At 47.1% G+C, this 18,734-nt stretch overlaps 1 protein-coding gene across 1 annotated transcript; it reads right to left on the reverse strand.

Annotated features, from left to right (window-relative positions):
• Positions 1-987: 987 nt before the first annotated feature.
• LOC311126104 (zinc finger and BTB domain-containing protein 10-like) lies at positions 988-18,105 on the reverse strand. The gene is made up of 5 exons (XM_084158477.1): positions 17,284-18,105; positions 8,406-9,468; positions 6,032-6,100; positions 4,752-4,927; positions 988-2,018 (listed from the first exon to the last, which is right to left on the reverse strand). The coding sequence occupies exons 1-5, from the start codon at positions 18,007-18,009 to the stop codon at positions 1,719-1,721; spliced, it is 2,334 nt and encodes a 777-aa protein (XP_084014603.1). The 5' UTR covers positions 18,010-18,105; the 3' UTR covers positions 988-1,718.
• Between the last annotated feature and the right edge of the window lie 629 nt (positions 18,106-18,734).

The raw sequence follows: 18,734 nt of genomic DNA on the forward strand, positions 1-18,734 counted from the left end.
ACAAAATAAAAATACTTATAACAAATTCAATAAAAACTGATTGTAAAAATATCATAACTTTTGAAAACGGAGTTTCTCTTTCAGACTTCATAAATCACATATTATGATCTATCTGCACTCTTCTAATATCACCTGACACCCAACTTTCAAGTGATTAATAGCATATAGCTATATATACACTCAGTACCTAACACACACACACACACACACACACACACACACACACACACACACACATATATATCTCGTCTTAACTTAGGTCCAGTACTGCCGGTAGTTCTACAAAATGGTATGTGAGTGTGTGGCCATTAAATTAAAAAAAGACAATAGCACAACAGTGTTCTATAGATAGCTGATTAATATATATAACTGAGTCATTTCAAGCTTCATGATTATAAACATCATATACAGCCGTAGGTCCAGTATTTTGCAACATAAGCATTACAGCACCAATCGTTTCCGTCATTTGGCAAAATTCAAGCTTTAAATTAATGTCAAAATGCTTTATAAAGTGTTACTGTGTGGTGCTGTGATTCATATAAAGCTAGCAAATAATATTTCCCCTTATACTTTCGCTTATTTTTTTCTGAATCACTTTTAATTTTTCTCTGCTTTAAAGGGATACTTGGGGATTTTGGCAATGAGGCTTTTTATCTACTCCCCAGGGTCAGATGAACTGGTGGATACCATTTCTATATCGCTGTGTCCATTATGAAGGAAGTTAAGAGGTAGTGTTGAGAGCCAATGCTAACTAGCGTTAGCGCAATGCCTGGAAGAAATTTGGTATCTGCTAGCATGTGAGTAGATACCCATAGACTTCCAGTCATTGCGCTAAAGCTAGTTAGTATTGGCTCGCAAAACGACCTCTAACTTCCTTCATACTGGACACAGAAACATACAAATGGAATCCAAAAGATAATCTGACTCTGTGGAAGTAGATAAAGGGCATCATTGCCAAAATCCCCAAGTATCCCTTACATTTTTTATCACCATTTTTCAGTAGTTTTTTGTTTCCTGCTAAATCTTGGTGTGCATTCTGCATGGCACATAGCACAGCCGACTTAAATTAAACTCATAAATATGGCTGTGATAAATTAGTCACAAGACAGATTTTTTTGGTTCCAAGATTTGTGCAGGGAAAAGATAGAATAATAATAGAAAATAAGAATGTTCAGAGCATCTAAACATCAAATCTTCCTGTCGGCAAATAATGCTCTCTTTCTTTCTTTGACGTACTTTCTTCTAAAACACGCACCTAACAATATACTTTCAGATTTGACAAAGTCCAAATCTGAAACTGAACTTCTCTGATAGCAGTTTACAACAAAACAGAAAAAAATGTATATTTAATAAGACCATAATAACTTCTCTTTCATAAATTAAATAATTAACATTTATTTTAAGATGATTGGCCTTTCGTAACTTAAAAACGCTGTACACCACCAACCCCCTCCCCCCAAAAATAAAATAAATCACCATAAACCTGATTTCAATATTTCATTTGTATCTCTTTCTCTAGTGAGCACAAGGCTCAGAGTCTAGAGACACATAGAATATCTGTACATCTTGGAGTCCCTCTCTACCAAAGCTTCTCTCTTTGTCTCATACACTAAACCGTGTACATAACCTCAAGATTTGATAGCACTTTGGAGTTGTTGATTGTTTACCAGCTTTTATATTTATAAATCATCAACTATTTTTTGTTTCTGAGCAAGTCGCTACTCATTCTCAAGGGCAGCACCAGTGTCGCCCTCCTCCCAGTTGGATTGGTCGTTGCCGTTAGGCTCCTCCCCCTCCTCAGCCATGTCCTCATCAGGCTCCTCCCCCTCTCCGAAGTCGTCGTTTTCGCGGACGAACCCCTCCATGGACTCCAGGCCCTCCTGCGTGGCCTGGTGGGAGTCTGCACAGTCCACACAAACGCCGTAGCGCCGTGAGCCGTGCCGGATCCCCACGCTGGCCGCCAGCATGAAGATCTTCTTACACACCATGCACTTGTACTTCTTGTCCTTCTTGTGCACCTGTAGGGATGGGGAGGGGGGAGAGAGAGAGACAAGGGTTAATGCTGTGTTCATGTGCTGTCGGAATGATACGTGGAAATTAGAAACTCACGCTAAGCTCCTGGAATAGTCAGAAAAACTAAAATAAATAAATGTGTGCCCAACTCAGAAATATGAGTGGGAAACTGCCACTCCCCAATCAATCTGATATTTCCCACTTCCCTATTTCTGAGGAGCAAATGAATGCAGCAAAATACATGGGGGAGACCTCTACAGAGGAAGAGTGAAGAACAGAGTGATGGAGGGGGGGAGAGAGAGGGAGGGTGGGTGGGTGGAGGACAGAGTGATGGAGGGGGGGAGAGAGAGGGAGGGTGGGTGGGTGGAGGACAGAGTGATGGAGGGGGGGAGAGAGAGGGAGGGTGGGTGGGTGGAGGACAGAGTGATGGAGGGGGGGAGAGAGAGGGAGGGTGGGTGGGTGGAGGACAGAGTGATGGAGGGGGGGAGAGAGAGGGAGGGTGGGTGGGTGGAGGACAGAGTGATGGAGGGGGGGAGAGAGAGGGAGGGTGGGTGGGTGGAGGACAGAGTGATGGAGGGGGAGTGCATTGGTATGTCTGTGTGTAATAATGTTTTGAAGAGGGAGGTGGTGTGATTAAAAAAATAAAAAAAAAATGTAATTAAGGAAATCCAAGATGACATGGTTACAAGGACATGGTGATGGGTGTTTAGAGGCAGGCAAGGGTGTCTGAAGAACTCAGGCCTTCTACTCACCAGGGAATGTCAGTACAGTAGCTAAGGGAAGATGAGGGTGTCTGAAGGACTCAGGCCCTCTACTCACCAGGGAATGTCAGTACAGTAGCTAAGGGAAGATGAGGGTGTCTGAAGGACTCAGGCCCTCTACTCACCAGGGAATGTCAGTACAGTAGCTAAGGGAAGATGAGGGTGTCTGAAGAACTCAGGCCTTCTACTCACCAGGGAATGTCAGTACAGTAGCTAAGGGAAGATGAGGGTGTCTGAAGGACTCAGGCCTTCTACTCACCAGGGAATGTCAGTACAGTAGCTAAGGGAAGATGAGGGTGTCTGAAGGACTCAGGCCCTCTACTCACCAGGGAATGTCAGTACAGTAGCTAAGGGAAGATGAGGGTGTCTGAAGGACTCAGGCCCTCTACTCACCAGGGAATGTCAGTACAGTAGCTAAGGGAAGATGAGGGTGTCTGAAGGACTCAGGCCCTCTACTCACCAGGGAATGTCAGTACAGTAGCTAAGGGAAGATGAGGGTGTCTGAAGGACTCAGGCCTTCTACTCACCAGGGAATGTCAGTACAGTAGCTAAGGGAAGATGAGGGTGTCTGAAGGACTCAGGCCCTCTACTCACCAGGGAATGTCAGTACAGTAGCTAAGGGAAGATGAGGGTGTCTGAAGGACTCAGGCCCTCTACTCACCAGGGAATGTCAGTACAGTAGCTAAGGGAAGATGAGGGTGTCTGAAGGACTCAGGCCTTCTACTCACCAGGGAATGTCAGTACAGTAGCTAAGGGAAGATGAGGGTGTCTGAAGGACTCAGGCCCTCTACTCACCAGGGAATGTCAGTACAGTAGCTAAGGGAAGATGAGGGTGTCTGAAGGACTCAGGCCCTCTACTCACCAGGGAATGTCAGTACAGTAGCTAAGGGAAGATGAGGGTGTCTGAAGGACTCAGGCCCTCTACTCACCAGGGAATGTCAGTACAGTAGCTAAGGGAAGATGAGGGTGTCTGAAGGACTCAGGCCTTCTACTCACCAGGGAATGTCAGTACAGTAGCTAAGGGAAGATGAGGGTGTCTGAAGGACTCAGGCCCTCTACTCACCAGGGAATGTCAGTACAGTAGCTAAGGGAAGATGAGGGTGTCTGAAGGACTCAGGCCCTCTACTCACCAGGGAATGTCAGTACAGTAGCTAAGGGAAGATGAGGGTGTCTGAAGGACTCAGGCCTTCTACTCACCAGGGAATGTCAGTACAGTAGCTAAGGGAAGATGAGGGTGTCTGAAGGACTCAGGCCTTCTACTCACCAGGGAATGTCAGTACAGTAGCTAAGGGAAGATGAGGGTGTCTGAAGGACTCAGGCCTTCTACTCACCAGGGAATGTCAGTACAGTAGCTAAGGGAAGTTGAGGGTGTCTGAAGGACTCAGGCCTTCTACTCACCAGGGAATGTCAGTACAGTAGCTAAGGGAAGATGAGGGTGTCTGAAGGACTCAGGCCCTCTACTCACCAGGGAATGTGAGTAGCTAGAGGAAGGTGCTGGGTGTTTTAGGGACAGAGGGGGTGTGGAGATAGACTCAGGTGTAGGGTTGCAAAAATCTGGTAACATTCCCAAAATACTCTGGTTTTCCAGAAATCCTGGTTGGAAGATTCAGATTCAGATTTCCTGATTATTCCCTCCTGAATACAATAATCTTCCAACCAGGATTTCTGGAAAACTTGGGAATCTTGAGAAAGTTACCATCATTTTTCAACCCTACTCAGGTGTCAGCTGTCTGGGGGAAGGTGAGAATGTGGAGGACAGCTATGTTTGGGGGAGGTGAGGTTCCCTTTCAGGCCCTCTACTAACCAAGGAATGTCTCTTGACAGGAAGGTGACAGTGTAGAGGGAGGCTATGACACGGTGATGTGTATGTAGGGTCTTACCAGGGAATGTCTCTTGACGTGCTTTCTGCGGGTGAACAGTTAGGGGAGGTACTGTGTGTTTTAGGGGAAGGGTGTAGGGTAAGGTGTAGGGTCTTACCAGGGAATGTCTCTTGACGTGCTCTCTGCGGGTGAACAGCTTGCCACAGATATCACAGCTGAAGGAGCGGACACCAGAGTGGATAATGAGGTGCCTCTTTAGTGTTCTCCGGTGCTTGGCGATGTAGTTACAGTGGGGACACTTGAGCTTATTCAGGGCCGTGTCGGATGACTCGCCTGAGGAGAAAAACACAAACAGGTTATGGAGGAGGCTGCTTTCTAATCAGTTGCTCAAACCCACATTTGACAGACAATGAAGGTAGGAATTTGGGGCAGTTACTTGAAGAGCCACCCCAGTCTCTGGCGGTAGGACCCCTTGGTTCTTCACTTCCCAATAAAAGAGAGGAGCTGTTGGGTGTGGTGAGGGGGGTCTGTGGGGTACCCAGTGAGGGGATATCATGTTTACCATGGTGTTTATGGAAAGGAAAAACACTCAAGAGATACCTCCATTAAATACTAGAAACTGTGTCAGTTGCCATGGCAACACTACTGCCTAGGGGACATAAAATAAGTATAATGTGATTTCCCTACCGAAAACATGTAATTGTTTTACCACTGACATAAAACATTCCAGATTCGTGTAGGAAGGAAAGAAAGAATGTCTAAGAAAATGTTTGGAAATGAGGTGCCTCAGCTGCTATGAACACATTTCACAAGATATCAACAAGGTTCAAATTAAAGTGGGCAAATATTACAGCCTCGATAAGCAATTACACAATTGTGAAGAAAGATATTTGACGAATCTATGATGTGAAAAAGTGGAACCATAACACCACACTAACCACTAAACAACCCAAGAGACAACTATAGATAGTGACTATAGTTAACTTATTGATTTGGCTAGGCGCTGCGCTATTCTGTACCACAGCACAGCCACCTCAATGATAGGGTTCTGCCTTTGTCTTTGTTTGAGCCAAGACACAAAAGCGTTGTCAAGCAGGCCAGGTTGCCAGGGGGCTGAGGAAAAGCAGGTCACCTGTGCTGTTTGTGTTCAACAGGCTACAGTGCGTTTCACAACGCCACCTTGTGGGATATTTACATTTTAGTCATTTAGCTCCTATCCAGAGCCACTTAGAATGATTATTCCGATCATTATCATATTAACCATCCACCAAGTTAGGTTCATGACATAAGGTTTGAAAACAAATCGCTCATAAGTATAGTAATCTCTAATCTGTAAGCACCAAAGTCTGAACATATTTCTGAACAGACACTAAACCAACTACTATAGTGTATAATAGTAGGTAAATGCATCTTATACAAGAAGAGGACAAATCTTACCATTCTCCCAGGACTCTCCTTGCTGGGAGGAGAGTTGTAGGAGGCTGTCCTGAATCTGGTTGGCCAGTTCTGAGAGAAGGAGAGGATGAGAGGCGGAGAAACACAGATATGATAAGAGGGGCTGAAAGCTTTGGGTGGGGGGAGACAGAGGGACACTACCTTACGTACACAAAATACCAGGCCCCACAACCCCCCCAGTTTACAGACCTATCCCCAGGGTCGTGTTCAGCAGGGCACGCTGTAGCAAAAACATTTTAAAAATACATTAATAAAATTACTTATTGGACAAGTCATGCAGGTGTTTCATTCTGCTTTCATTTTTTCTGTTTGGTGCCTAATTCCTGATAAATACGACCCTGGTGCTGATGAATACGACCCTGGTGCTGTCTGTGTTCTGTCATCCAATCTCTAGCCTGCCTGTCTGTAGAACACTTCCTCTAGCCAGGCCACTGTTTTCAGCAGCCTCTCCCACTGGGCTGTGGATTATGCCAGGATGAAACCCTCAGCCCCTCACTGAAGATCATGTTACACTGAACAGGCTTAATTAGCCCTAGCTCTGTGCCTGGCCCTCAGAGCCTATTGTTAAGTACCTGACCACTGGTTCCATTCTCTATTCTGCCTGCTTGCCTGGGTCAATATTTGGAATGGCGAGGACAGCCCCAGTGCATTAGGGGGGATTAGGGAGGGAGGGAGGGGCAGACCCTGACAGCTTTGCACCTCCAAGGGATTGGGAGGTAATTTTGTGTGTGTGTGTGTGTGTAAAGTGGCAGCCCGCACTTTGAAACAATCCAACGGCCTTATTTAGAGAGGAACCAAGCCATAAATCCAGCAGCTCTGCTCTGGTAAAGCAGAGAGGGATGGCCCTCGTCTCACCTAAAGCTTAGGTAGTGTTTATTCGGCACCAAACGGAAGAAAACTGATTGAAACAGGGAGACTTTGTTTTAAAACAAATCCCTTTGGTCTCCTCAGAGTTAGGTCAATCTGCTTTTAATTTATTTGTACTCCATGTATGGAACAATCTACAGAGTTCCCTACAACTGGATGTTCTGGAGCCTCTGGCAGTTTAACATGTTGATTGGGGAGTGGGGACCTCCTTGTTGAGGAATGTGATCGTTTTTCTTTAATATTTGTATTATATTGTATTTTATTTTACATTGTATTTTACTTTGTAATTTGTGTATATGCAGGGCTCCCTTGCAAAAGAGACCTTGATTTCAATGGTGACTCCCTGTTAAAATAACGGTAAAGAAATATTTGTAAAAAAATATGTGCCCTAATGAACACGACCCAGGCTACTAAGCGCTCAGCCATGCTAAGCCGCAGCTTCTCCTCATAGTAACACAAACTACTACAGTTCACTACTACTTTAGAAGGCATTTTTCTCCAGAATACGTGGAAATTGGAGCATGTCTAATACATAGATCTAGGCTGAAGAGACGGAGAGAAAGGGAGAGGTCGGAGTGCCAAATTAGGGAATTGTGTTGCTGCATTAATGATGACAACACCCCTCGCCACAATAAACATGAGATAAGAGCATTTGTGTTGCGTTTAACGGAGCCTGGGGGAAGAATGTGTCCCCTGCTTTACTACATTATCCTGCAATAGGAGTGAAAACACCCCACTTAATACATGATATCATTCCATACAGCACACTGCTTAATGGGGGCAGAGCCGGCCCTGTGTGTGAGCGTGTGTCTGTATGAGGCCGTGAAAGGCTCATAGAGTCAGAGATTACCCAGGGTTTCTGAGGTATGGTGCGGCAGGATGAGGAGAGGAGTGGGGCCGACTTAAAAAGGACAGGCTAGCCATACTCATATCAGGCTGTCTGCTAATTAAAAAGATATACGGCTAGCGGAGGGCATGGGGCCTTCAGTCTGGATCAGACCTGGTTTCAAATACTATTCGAAATCTTTCAAACACTATGAGCGTTTGCTCAAGCTTGCCTGAAGTGCCAGATGGGTGGGTTTTGCAGTTTGGGGACTATTCTATTGGTCCATTAAGCCAGGCAAGCTCAATCGAGCACAGATATAGTACTTGAAATGATTTGAACCCAGGTCTGCTCGGGGTTTTGTGACTCTCTCTAGTCACCCTCTCTGACTAGCACTAGCAGGCTGCCATGTCCAGTGGACCAGGACCAACCTCTGGACTAACTCAGACCTCACCAACTCTAAATGCCATGACTAGAGGCATGGTCGTCATACCACGTCAGTCTAGGAACTACACAGAAAACGCTAAGCCTACATGTTCACTAAACCAGGGCTGCTGGTTGGTCATCTAAAGAACTGTTGGTTCAGCCTACCTAAAGAATGAGTGTGTGTTTATGTGTTGTCAGTGGGGGGGGACTGAGTGCTTGGTCTGCCCACTGGTGACGTACCTGCGTTCTCAGAGAGGAAGGAGAAGTCCTCCCTGGGATAGGAGGCTGAGGGCTGGATGAACATCCCCTCGTCAAACCCTTCCTCCGGCTCCGGTGGGATGTTGTAGACGAACCGCCGTGTGATCTGTTTTTTCCTCCGCCCGCTCCCCGGCTCCACCCTCTGACCTTCCCTCTTCACCGCCACCACCCCGCCCGCTGCAGCCCCGGGAGCCGGCTCGTTCCAGACGAACACCGGCCCCGGTCCCGGAACGCTCGGAGGCTCATTCTCAGCAGACTCGGATGAGTTCTCGCAGCCCCAGCTCGAGCTTCCCAGGCCGCAGCCCTCCCCTGTAGACAGCTCCACGTCACTGGGCTCCTCCTTTACGCTGCCTCCCCCTGCCTGGTCCCCATCCTTGACATGACCACTGGCTTTAATCGACAGCTTGGACAGGATGCTGGTGGCCCAGAAGTTACACCCAGGCTTCTTGTTGGTGCTGCCGTCCGAGCCCACCTGTCCTGCTCCGTCTTTGGCCACCGGTCTCCTCTTGTTGTAATCCACCACTACTGAGTCGGGGGCCTCCTGCTTGATGCTGATGTTGAGGGCTTCCTTGATGAACGACCGACACGAGCCCACCACCTCAGTCATCTGGAGGTAGGAGGCCACGGACATCACATCGATGGCGTTCTGACTGGTCAGCAGGAGGTTACCGCTATACAGGAAGTCCAGGATGACAGAGAAACCTGCCACGGCCGCCACGTCGAGGTGGGTGTCGGTGACTGTGGTCGTCTGGTCACATGACGAGGATGAGGAGGAAGTGGAGGAGGAGTTCTCGCTCTTGGTCAGGCAGTAGAGGGTCTTAAAGTAGCGGCTCCCGGCTACGAGGATGTTCTTGTGCGCCCGGAACACCTCTCCACTCACCACGATGTTGACGTCACAGAGGATACCTCCCTTGCGTTGTTTGTTGAGCTCCTGCAGCAGCTGGTAGCAGTAGGAGTCCTGGTTGGGTTTGTTGTTCCTGTAGTAGTCTTCGGTCTCCATGTCTGTCCCCTGGGGGGGGTCCTCACAGCCAGGCCGCTCCAGCTCCTGGTAGAGACAACACACACACACACACACACACACACACACACACACACACACACACACAGAGAGAGAGAAACAAACAGAAGAGCAGGCTTAATGGCGTAGGGACACACAAAGGAAAGGGACAATGACAGAGGTGCACCTGGCAGGGGTGAAACTGGTCTGACTGGCTCCATAATGGGGGAGGTGTTGCTTCACCTGGTGGGAACTGGAAATTTGGTCACTACCTCCAAAGTAGACTGAAATACAGTCTGTGAGAGAGCTGCTTAGGTTACTGTTACTCCCACTTTGGCAGAACATTTTGGGGCAGGTTCCCAGATTCAGATTAAGCAGATTTTTTGTCCCCAAATAGGGCCTAATCTGGGTCTGTGACAGCAGCCCATGGTGTTACAACCAATCATAACAGACGGAGAAAGATTAACTGTCCCAAAACCCCACCCCGCTACCTGTCACTATGATGGCTGATGGGAGAGAAACCCCTTATTTTTCTGCCTCCATCCCTCCCGCTATCTTCCCTATCCGTACATGGGAGTTTCCCATCCAGGGTAGCAGGCCAAGCTGGTACAGAGCAGAGAGAACACAGCACTGCACTGACTGAACTGTTACAACACTAACACACTGCCTGCATACATTTCTGCCTCGTTTTGGAATTGCATAGCAGATGTCCTAATCCTGAGTAATTTACATTGCCCGAGCCCTGCATTTTCTCTCCCCACCCCACTCCCCTTACACAGCTGGGTTTTCAGCTCAAGTAATTTATATTAAATCCATTTCTCTGCCCTCGGAGGTCCCCACCCTCCCTACTCTGAGTGACTGGAAGCCCTTGTCCGGGCAGGCAGGATGGGGGTTATTATCAGGAGCAGCAAGGCTCTCTGTCACTGCTAGCTAACGCTAGGCAGGACCAGGGCTAGAGGGAAGGAGAGAGAGGGAGAGAGCGAGGAAGAGATAGAGAGCCAGGTCACCCCATTTACCCCTCACAATACTAGGCTCTCTCCTCTCTTCCAGGCTCATTGTTCAGTGCTGCTTTGTGCCTCACTGGGGTTTCTTTGTATGGCCCTGCACTCACACACTCTTATTACATACAGCAGCTAAAGCCTGGCTCCTCCATGCCTCCTCTGCTCTTTGCTCCCACTTAACCAGAAAGGCCCTGACTTGACACTTGTGTGTGTGTGTGTGTGTGTGTGTGTGTGTAAGGGAGACAGGCTGCATGTGGCTCTCTAAGAAGGGCTAAGCCCTGAATAGGATAACAGAAAGGAAGGAAGAAGCAGAATGATTCCATCATCATCCACACAACCATACAATGGGCTCAATGCCAGAGAGTCGTCACCTTATTTTCTACCCTAACAGGATGGGTAGTATTTGGAGAGGTGTGGCATTGACACTTTGAAAGGTGCGTGTATACGGAAGGAGGCGGATGAGCAGGCAGATTAACCATCTGTGGTGAAATCACCTACTTCCTGGTTGCATAAAGAGGCATATTTACCATCTCTAAATCACATTTTATTTGTCACAAGCGCCGAATACAACAGGTGTAGACTTGACCATGAAATGATTACTTACGACCCTTTTCCCAACAATGCAGCGTTATAAAGTAAGACAATTAGCAAATAAAAGAGAAAATAGTAACACAATAAAATAACAATAACGAGGCTTTATACAAGGAGTACCGGTACCAAGTCAATGTGCAGGGGGCGAGGTGGTTGAGATAATATGTACAGGTAGGGGTAAAAGTGACTAGGCAGTAACATTCACTGGGTTAACAAGACGCAACAACTGACAGGTCATAATGGTAGGGATATGTCCTGGTATTGAGGCAGTTTTAACGTCTTAACCCTAATAACTGCCGCAGTAACCCAGACTGGTCACAATGGTTGGGGTAAAGGCCTGCTACAGCACTGCATGTAGGCCTAGGTTATGGGAGCTGGACTGCAGTATGGAGGTATGGGAGTCAGGCTAGGACACCCTCCTCTCACCAGCTCCATACTCAGCTCATCCTTCATCCAGATGTGCCACGTGTTACGGACTGTGTTAGTGCTGCTGGAGAGCAGATGCTGCTGGATCGGCAGGTCTCGCACCCTGCTCTGACTGGCTGAGTCCAAATGAGAATACCATGGTGAGAATATCAACCTCTGACGTGGCCATTTATTGTGAGCCAGGCCCAGTGATGTTATGGTGGAAACATAAGATTAGAGTACTGGTAGGCTAGAGGCCAGTTGACGAAGAAGTTCATAATCTAAATTAAATACAGTGCATTCAGAAAGTATTCAGACCACTTCCCCTTTTCCACATTTTATTACGTAACAGACTTATTCTAAAATGGATTAAATTAAATGATCATCAATCTACACACAATACCCCATAATGTCAAAGCGAAAACAGGTTTTTAGAAGCTTTGCAAATGTAAAAAAAAAAAAAAACGGAAACACCTTTACATGAGTATTCAGACCCTTTGCTATGAGACTCGAAATTGGGCTCAGGTGCATCCTGTTTCCATTGATCATCCTGGAGATGTTTCTACAACTAGATTGGAGTCCACCTGTGGTAAATTCAATTGATTGGACACGATTTGGAAAGTACACACCTGTCTATATAAAGGTCCCACAGTTGACAGTGCATGTCAGAGCAAAAACCATGCCATGAGGTCGAAGGAATTGTCCGTAGAGCTCCGAGACAGGATTGTGTCGAGGCACAGGTCTGGGGAAGGGTACCAAAAAATTTCTGCAGCATTGAAGTTCCCCAAGAACACAGTGGCCTCCATCATTCTTAAATGGAAGAAGTTTGGAACCACCAAGACTCTTCCTAGAGCTGGCCGCCCGGCCAAACTGAGCAATCAGGGGAGAAGAGCCTTGGTCAGGGAGGTGGGAGCTCCAAAGTTCCTCTGTGGAGATGGGAGAACCTTGCAGAAGGACAACCATCTCTGCAGCACTCCACCAATCAGGCCTTTATGGTAGAGTGGCCAGACAGAAGCCACATCTCAGTAAGCACATGACAGCCCGCTTGGAGTTTGCCAAAAGGCACCTAAAGGACTCTCAGACCATGAGAAACAAGATTCTCTGGTCTGATGAAACCAAGATTTAACTATTTTGCCTGAATGTAAAGCGTGACGTTTGGAGGAAACCAGGCACCGCTCATCACCTGGCCAATACCATCCCTACGATGAAGCATGGTGGTGGCAGCATCATGCTGTGGGGATATTTTTCAGCGGCAGGGACTGGGAGACTAGTGGGGATCGAGGGAAAGATGAACGGAGCAAAGTACAGCGAGATCCTTGATGAAAACCTGCTCCAGAGTGCTCAGGACCTCAGACTGGGGCGAAGGTTCACCTTCCAACAGGACAACGACCCTAAGCACACTGCCAAGACAACACAGGAGTGGCTTCGGGACAAGTCTCTGAATGTCCTTGAGTGGCCCAGCCAGAGCCCGTACTTGAACCCGATCTAACATCTCTGGAGAGACCTGAAAATAACTGTGCAGCGATGCTCCCCATCCAACCTGACAGAGCTTGAGAGGATCTGCAGAGAAGACTGGGAGAAACTCCCCAAATACAGGTGTGCCAAGCTTGTAGCGTCATACCCAAGAAGACTTGAGGCAGTAATCGCTGCCAAAGGTGCTTCAACAAAGTACTGAGTAAAGGGTCTGAATACTTATGTAAATGTGATATCAGTTTTATATTTTTTATACATTTGCAAAAATGTCAAAAAACCTGTTTTTGCTTTGACATTATGGGGTATTGTGTGTAGATTGATGAGGGGAAAAAAACAATTTAATCCATTTTAGAATAAGGCTGTAACGTAATAAAATGTGGAAAAAGTGAAGGGGTCTGAATACTTTCCGAATGCACTCTGTGAAATTCCATCTGTGTTTAGGCTATTACTATCGACGTATTTCTAGAATGACTGCAAATGCAGCCTAGGCCTATACAAACAGTAGATTAAAACTACTTTTACAGTAGATCTACCTACCAATCCTTAACTGTGTGATGTAGGCTACTGTTGGCTAACCTCTCACCATCCAGAAGTACAAATATAAAACACTTCCTCTTAAAACCGGTAGAGTAGAATTTGTGGAACAACATCCCAGAAACGAAAACAAACCAAGGGCCCTGCGGGCAACGAGAGCCCGGGCTAATGTGGCTACACCCCCCCCCCCGTTCCTCTACCATCACATCCCTACCCTGAGGCCAGCTAGCTCCATACCCTCCCCTAACCCGACCATCTCCCAGATACAAGAACAATGCAGCAGTGTGCCTGGCCCTAAGGTGTGGGAGGGGAGCAGGCCTCCAGGCCTCCCAACAATGCAAACAGCTCCTCGTTGGATTGGCGGATTCCAGGGAAGAATTGTCTCCCTCTCTCTCCACCTCCCTCTCTCTCCAGTCTTCTCCTCTGGCCTGCACCCCCCCACTACGCTCCGACCCAATCCAGGACAGTATGGTTGTGCTGTATAGACCCACCGTACCAGGGCTGTACAGCCCAGACCCAGGCTTGTATGTATGAGACCCTCAGACCCACAGTCAGTCAGCCACAGCTGCTCTGGTCTGTGTGCCCTCGCTATAGCAGAGCTAACCAAGTTAGTTCAGGCACGCAGCTGGGCAAGACTTTGGTCCGGAATTGGGTGCAGAAAATGATGCCATTTCATGTGCTGCTACAATGTAGTTCTCACAGGAATAATATTCAAAACAGCATTAGGCTACTATATCTGGGGGAAAACATCACAGGGAAAAATCATCTTTGCATATTTACCTTTGACATTAACAACGGCACAGAAATTCAATAGATTTTAAGGGCATCTAAAACCATTTTTAAAAAGCTACAAAATGAAATTAGGCTATAGCAAAGTGTTTGATTATATGGTGGATAAGGCAGCTACTGCCTGTCATGTCCCTCCCTATCCCTAACCTTTAAACCCTGACCAGGGTCTTGTTGCCAACCAGCCAGGGTAGTCTTGTTTCCAGGGAGGAGGACTACTTCTTCTCTAATCCCTCCTCCCACTGCTTTCCCTCCTAATTAGTGATATGTACAAGTTAGTGGATCCCTTCACTTTAAGTCATTCTGATTAGTGATTGAGTGTATCGGACGGATGGAACTAACCATGGTGGTCCGGCAGTGTGATCCAATCCTCTTGAAATTCACTGCCAAATTAGAGTCAAATTGTGGCTGCATGCTCTTAATTCCCCTGACAGCTTGAATCAGAGTCAGGATAAGAGGTGATAGGGCCTAGATGTCAAGTTGGTAACTGGGCTCTGTAGTTTATTTTTATTTTTTTATATACACTGCTGTGATTACACTTTAACCCTGTGTAAAAACCCTATAATTACTACAGTAGCTAACAACATTGTTAGATAGGATTTTTAGTAATTGCTTTGTAATTGTGTAGTAATGGAGTTGGGCAGGTTTTGTAATTACACAAGTGGAATGTATTATCTCGCCCAGAAGGTGTTTCATAGTCCTATGATGAATATTCCACACGTGATTTATTTGCAGCAATATGCACATATTCATCATTTTGGTATTGGGAACATCTTCAAGTAATCAATCTTTGAAAGAAGCCTTGGTGATGGTCTGTTATGGTTTCAGTCCTCATGTACATACAATCTGACAATGTATAGCTTTGTAATTATATGATACAAAACAACATACCATAATAACCCTTATCAATCCCTAAATGTGTGGGGTGACAAGGTCAGATGGTGCCATGACAACCCATGCTGCTGCCAGCATACATACACTACATTACCAAAAGTATGTGGACACCTGCTCGTCAAACATCGTATTCCAAAATCATGGGCATTAATATGGAGTTTGTCCCCCCTTTGCTGCTATAACAGCCTCCTCTCTTCTGGGAAGGCTTTCCACTAGATGTTGGAACATTGCTGCGGGGACTTGCTTCCATTCTGCCACAGGAGCATTAGTGAGGTCGGGCACTGATGTTGGGCGATTAGGCCTGGCTCGCAGTCAGCGTTCCAATTCATTCCAAAGGTGTTTGATGGGGTTGAGGTCAGGGCTCTGTGCAGGCCAGTCAAGTTCTTCCACACCGATCTCGAACAAACCATTTCTGTATGGACCTCGCTTTGTGCACGAGGGCATTGTCATGCTGAAACAGGAAAGGGCCTTCCCCAAAATGTTGCCACAAAGTTGGAATCACAGAATCGTTTAGAATGTCATTGTATGCTGTAGCGTTAAGATTACCCTTCACTGGAGCTAAGAGGTCTAGTCCGAACCATGAAAAACAGCCCCAGACCATTATTCCTCCTCCACCAAACTACAGTTGGCACTATGCATCGGGGCAGGTAGTGTTCTCCTGGCATCTGCCAAACCCAGATTCGTCCGTCAGACTGAAGCATGTTTCAACACGCCAGAGAACGCGTTTCCACTGCTCCAGAGTCCAATGGCGGCGAGCTTTACACCACTCCAGCCAATGCTTGGCATTGCGCATGGTGATCTTAGGCTTGTGTGCGGCTGCTCGGCCATGGAAACCCATTTCATGAAGCTCCCGACAAACAGTTATTGTGCTGACGTTGCTTCCAGAGGCAGTTTGGAACTCGGTAGTGAGTGTTGCAATTGAGGACAGACAATTTTTACACGCTACGCGCTTCAGCACTCGGCGGTCCCGTTCTGTGAGCTTGTGTGGCCTACCACTTCGCGGCTGAGCTGTTGTTGCTCCTAGACGTTTCTACTTCACAACAACAGCACTTACAGTTGACCGGGGTAGCTCTAGCAGGACAAACAAATTGACGAACTGACTTGTTGGAAAGGTGGCATCCTATGACGGTGCCATGATGAAAGTGACTGAGCTCTTCAGTAAGGCCATTCTACCGCAAATGTTTGTCTATGGAGACTGCACAGCTGTGTGCTCGATTTTATACACCTGTCAGCAACAGGTGTGGCTGAAATAGCTGAATCCACCAATTTGAAGAGGTGTCCACATACTTTTGTATATATAATGTATGACCCTATTGGAACCTATTCACAGAAAGAATTGCATGTGGGTCAGGAAGGGAGGGTAGGAAGGGGTCGCTAGCTGTCAAGCTGCTTGTACTTGATTTACCTCTCTTCCTGTCCAACCTAGCCCGTGACACACCATCTATGGATTCTGGGGAGTCATCTAGCACAATGCCTCTAATTTAGCGGCTCCAAAGGGTGGAGGGGAGAAATGCGCCAGAGGTCATTCTGCATTCTGCTCTCCACTGTGCAAAGCAGAACAGAGGAAGGGGGTTGGGTAGGCAGGGGTGCGGTTCCCCAGCTAGCAAGCAAGCAATCAACCAAGGTAGTTGTTGGGGCAACAAAAGCGTTTGTTGAATGGTTACAGTGCATTACTCTGGCACAGAAGCAAACATAAAAGACTCCAGGCAAATGTTAACGGTAGATGGCTAGATGTGTACTGTCCTTAAGGCTATGGAAATGTAAAATAACAACCTAAGGTAGCTAGCCACCAATGTGACTCCCATTACTTTTACGTGGAATAGCAAGTTAATGGGAGTCACACTGTCACTGGGCTACAGGCTAGCCAGATTTGTTTCGCTAGTAATTGGTTTCTGTATTAATGTCAACTCACCATTAACCACATTTTAATAAACGTGAACTGTAGCTATGTATTTAGATTAACATGGGAGCATTAGGTAGGCCAGCTACCATTTACTATCAAACATGTCATATTAGAACTAGCAAGTAGCTAGCTAACGTTAGCTAACTAGGAAGCCAGCTGGATCGCCTCTGGCGGGGAAATGGAACTGCCAGGGAACTGAACCTCAGCTGTGCGTATTAGCCAAATTACAGACAAAACTCAAAATAAAAACCATAAATGACGCGGTAGACACTTTACCTGCTTGGTCGGGTCATTCCTCTCGTGCTCAGAAGACAGGTGATGTCTCAAAAGCAAGGCCCGCTTGTAATTTCGACTGCCTTTCACCAACTCGTCGTTTTTAGTGGCAATATTGTGACACCAGGAGCAAGACATAAGACCTGTCTCCTGGCAAAATTTAAGCCATGGAAACTCCTGTCGCCATGAAGCTTGGAATAGCGAGTGTTTCTGGAGTAACGTCTGCGGTCTCATTTCTACCCAACATTTCCTGCCACCACCCGTTTCCTGCTCCCCGTCTCCCCCGCTCCCCGCTTCGCCTCTATCGTCCTCGGATACGGTGCCACCGCTGCCCAAGCCAGCGCCGTCCTCGCTATTCAGGCGGTTACCCGCTGTCCAGCTACTCCCTTTCCTGGACTCGTCTTCTCCGACAGTTACTGCCACCCAACTGACACGATCCTCGCCATCCCCGTCTGCCCAGATGCCCCCTTCCGGGTCCTCTTCCTCCTCAGCCTCTGGTTCTGTGCTATCGCTGACAGACCCCCCACCCTCCACTCTCTCTTGTGATGGTCCTTTTGCCCCCAGATCCCTATCCTCTTCTTGATCTGGTCTGTTCCCGTTCAAATTTCGGTCTTGACAGGCCTGGGCCTCACAGCTGTTACTGTTGCTCCCCCCGACACCACTGGAACCGGTTACGGCTAATCCACCTCCTCTGAAAGCCAACGACCTGCGGTTTCTCTCCCCGGACATTTTCTTAATATATTAAAATCTATCACTTTCTTAACAATATCCCTACCGACTAATTTCGATATATTTAAGTATTCTATGTTGCGGATCCGAATTAAATGTATATTTGTCGTTTTTCCCTACTTTGGCCTCCTGGTGAGAGTATGTGGGTTATGCGGAAATAAATAAAGCTTTAAAACGCATAATGAATTTCAGGGTTCTAGCTGCGTCCGCGCAGGCCCTACAGAGGTCGAATGGCAACGACTTTCCCCACAATGCACTTCGACCAGAGAAAGGGGGGTCGTGGGGGCTCATTTAAAGGAAGATGGGGGTGCTGTTCTTTTATAGCTCAACGCTGTTAACAGCAAGGGGTCTTTTGTGTGAGTGGCTGCACCCATTTTCCGCGTGCTTTTCATCTTTGGTTTTGGTTGCCTTCAACCAACAAATCCTTGTCCTCCTTTCAGACCTCCTGCCAAGCGGGGTGACGGTCCCCTTGTATTAACTGCATCAAACAGATCTGGTGCGCGCCTATCGTGTTTGTTTCCCATTAATTTCAATGGGCAGGTACAACAAGTGATCCAACCCAACGCACAAGGTGCGGCGGTGATCTAGGAACATACAGATACTCTCTGTATGTTCCTAGGTGGTGACAAAGTTACCAAGTGAATGATTAACACTTTCATGGTTCTTTGCATTCCACATTTTCCCCCACTACTATTTCGTTATTTCCTATATTTTTTATGCAATCC

Source organism: Coregonus lavaretus (assembly GCF_964263955.1).
Source record: "Coregonus lavaretus genome assembly, chromosome: 3".
In the NCBI taxonomy this organism is placed as follows: Eukaryota; Metazoa; Chordata; class Actinopteri; order Salmoniformes; family Salmonidae; genus Coregonus; species Coregonus lavaretus.

Coding starts and splice junctions, on each gene's coding strand:
- LOC311126104 (XM_084158477.1), bottom strand. CDS start 18,009: ATGTCCGGGGAGAGAAACCGCAGGTCGTTGGCTTTCAGAGGAGGTGGA. Junction 6,101..8,405: donor CTTCCTCTCTGAGAACGCAG/GTACGTCACCAG, acceptor TCCTTCTCTCAG/AACTGGCCAACCAGATTCAG. Junction 2,019..4,751: donor ACGTCAAGAGACATTCCCTG/GTAAGACCCTAC, acceptor CCATCCCTACAG/GTGCACAAGAAGGACAAGAA.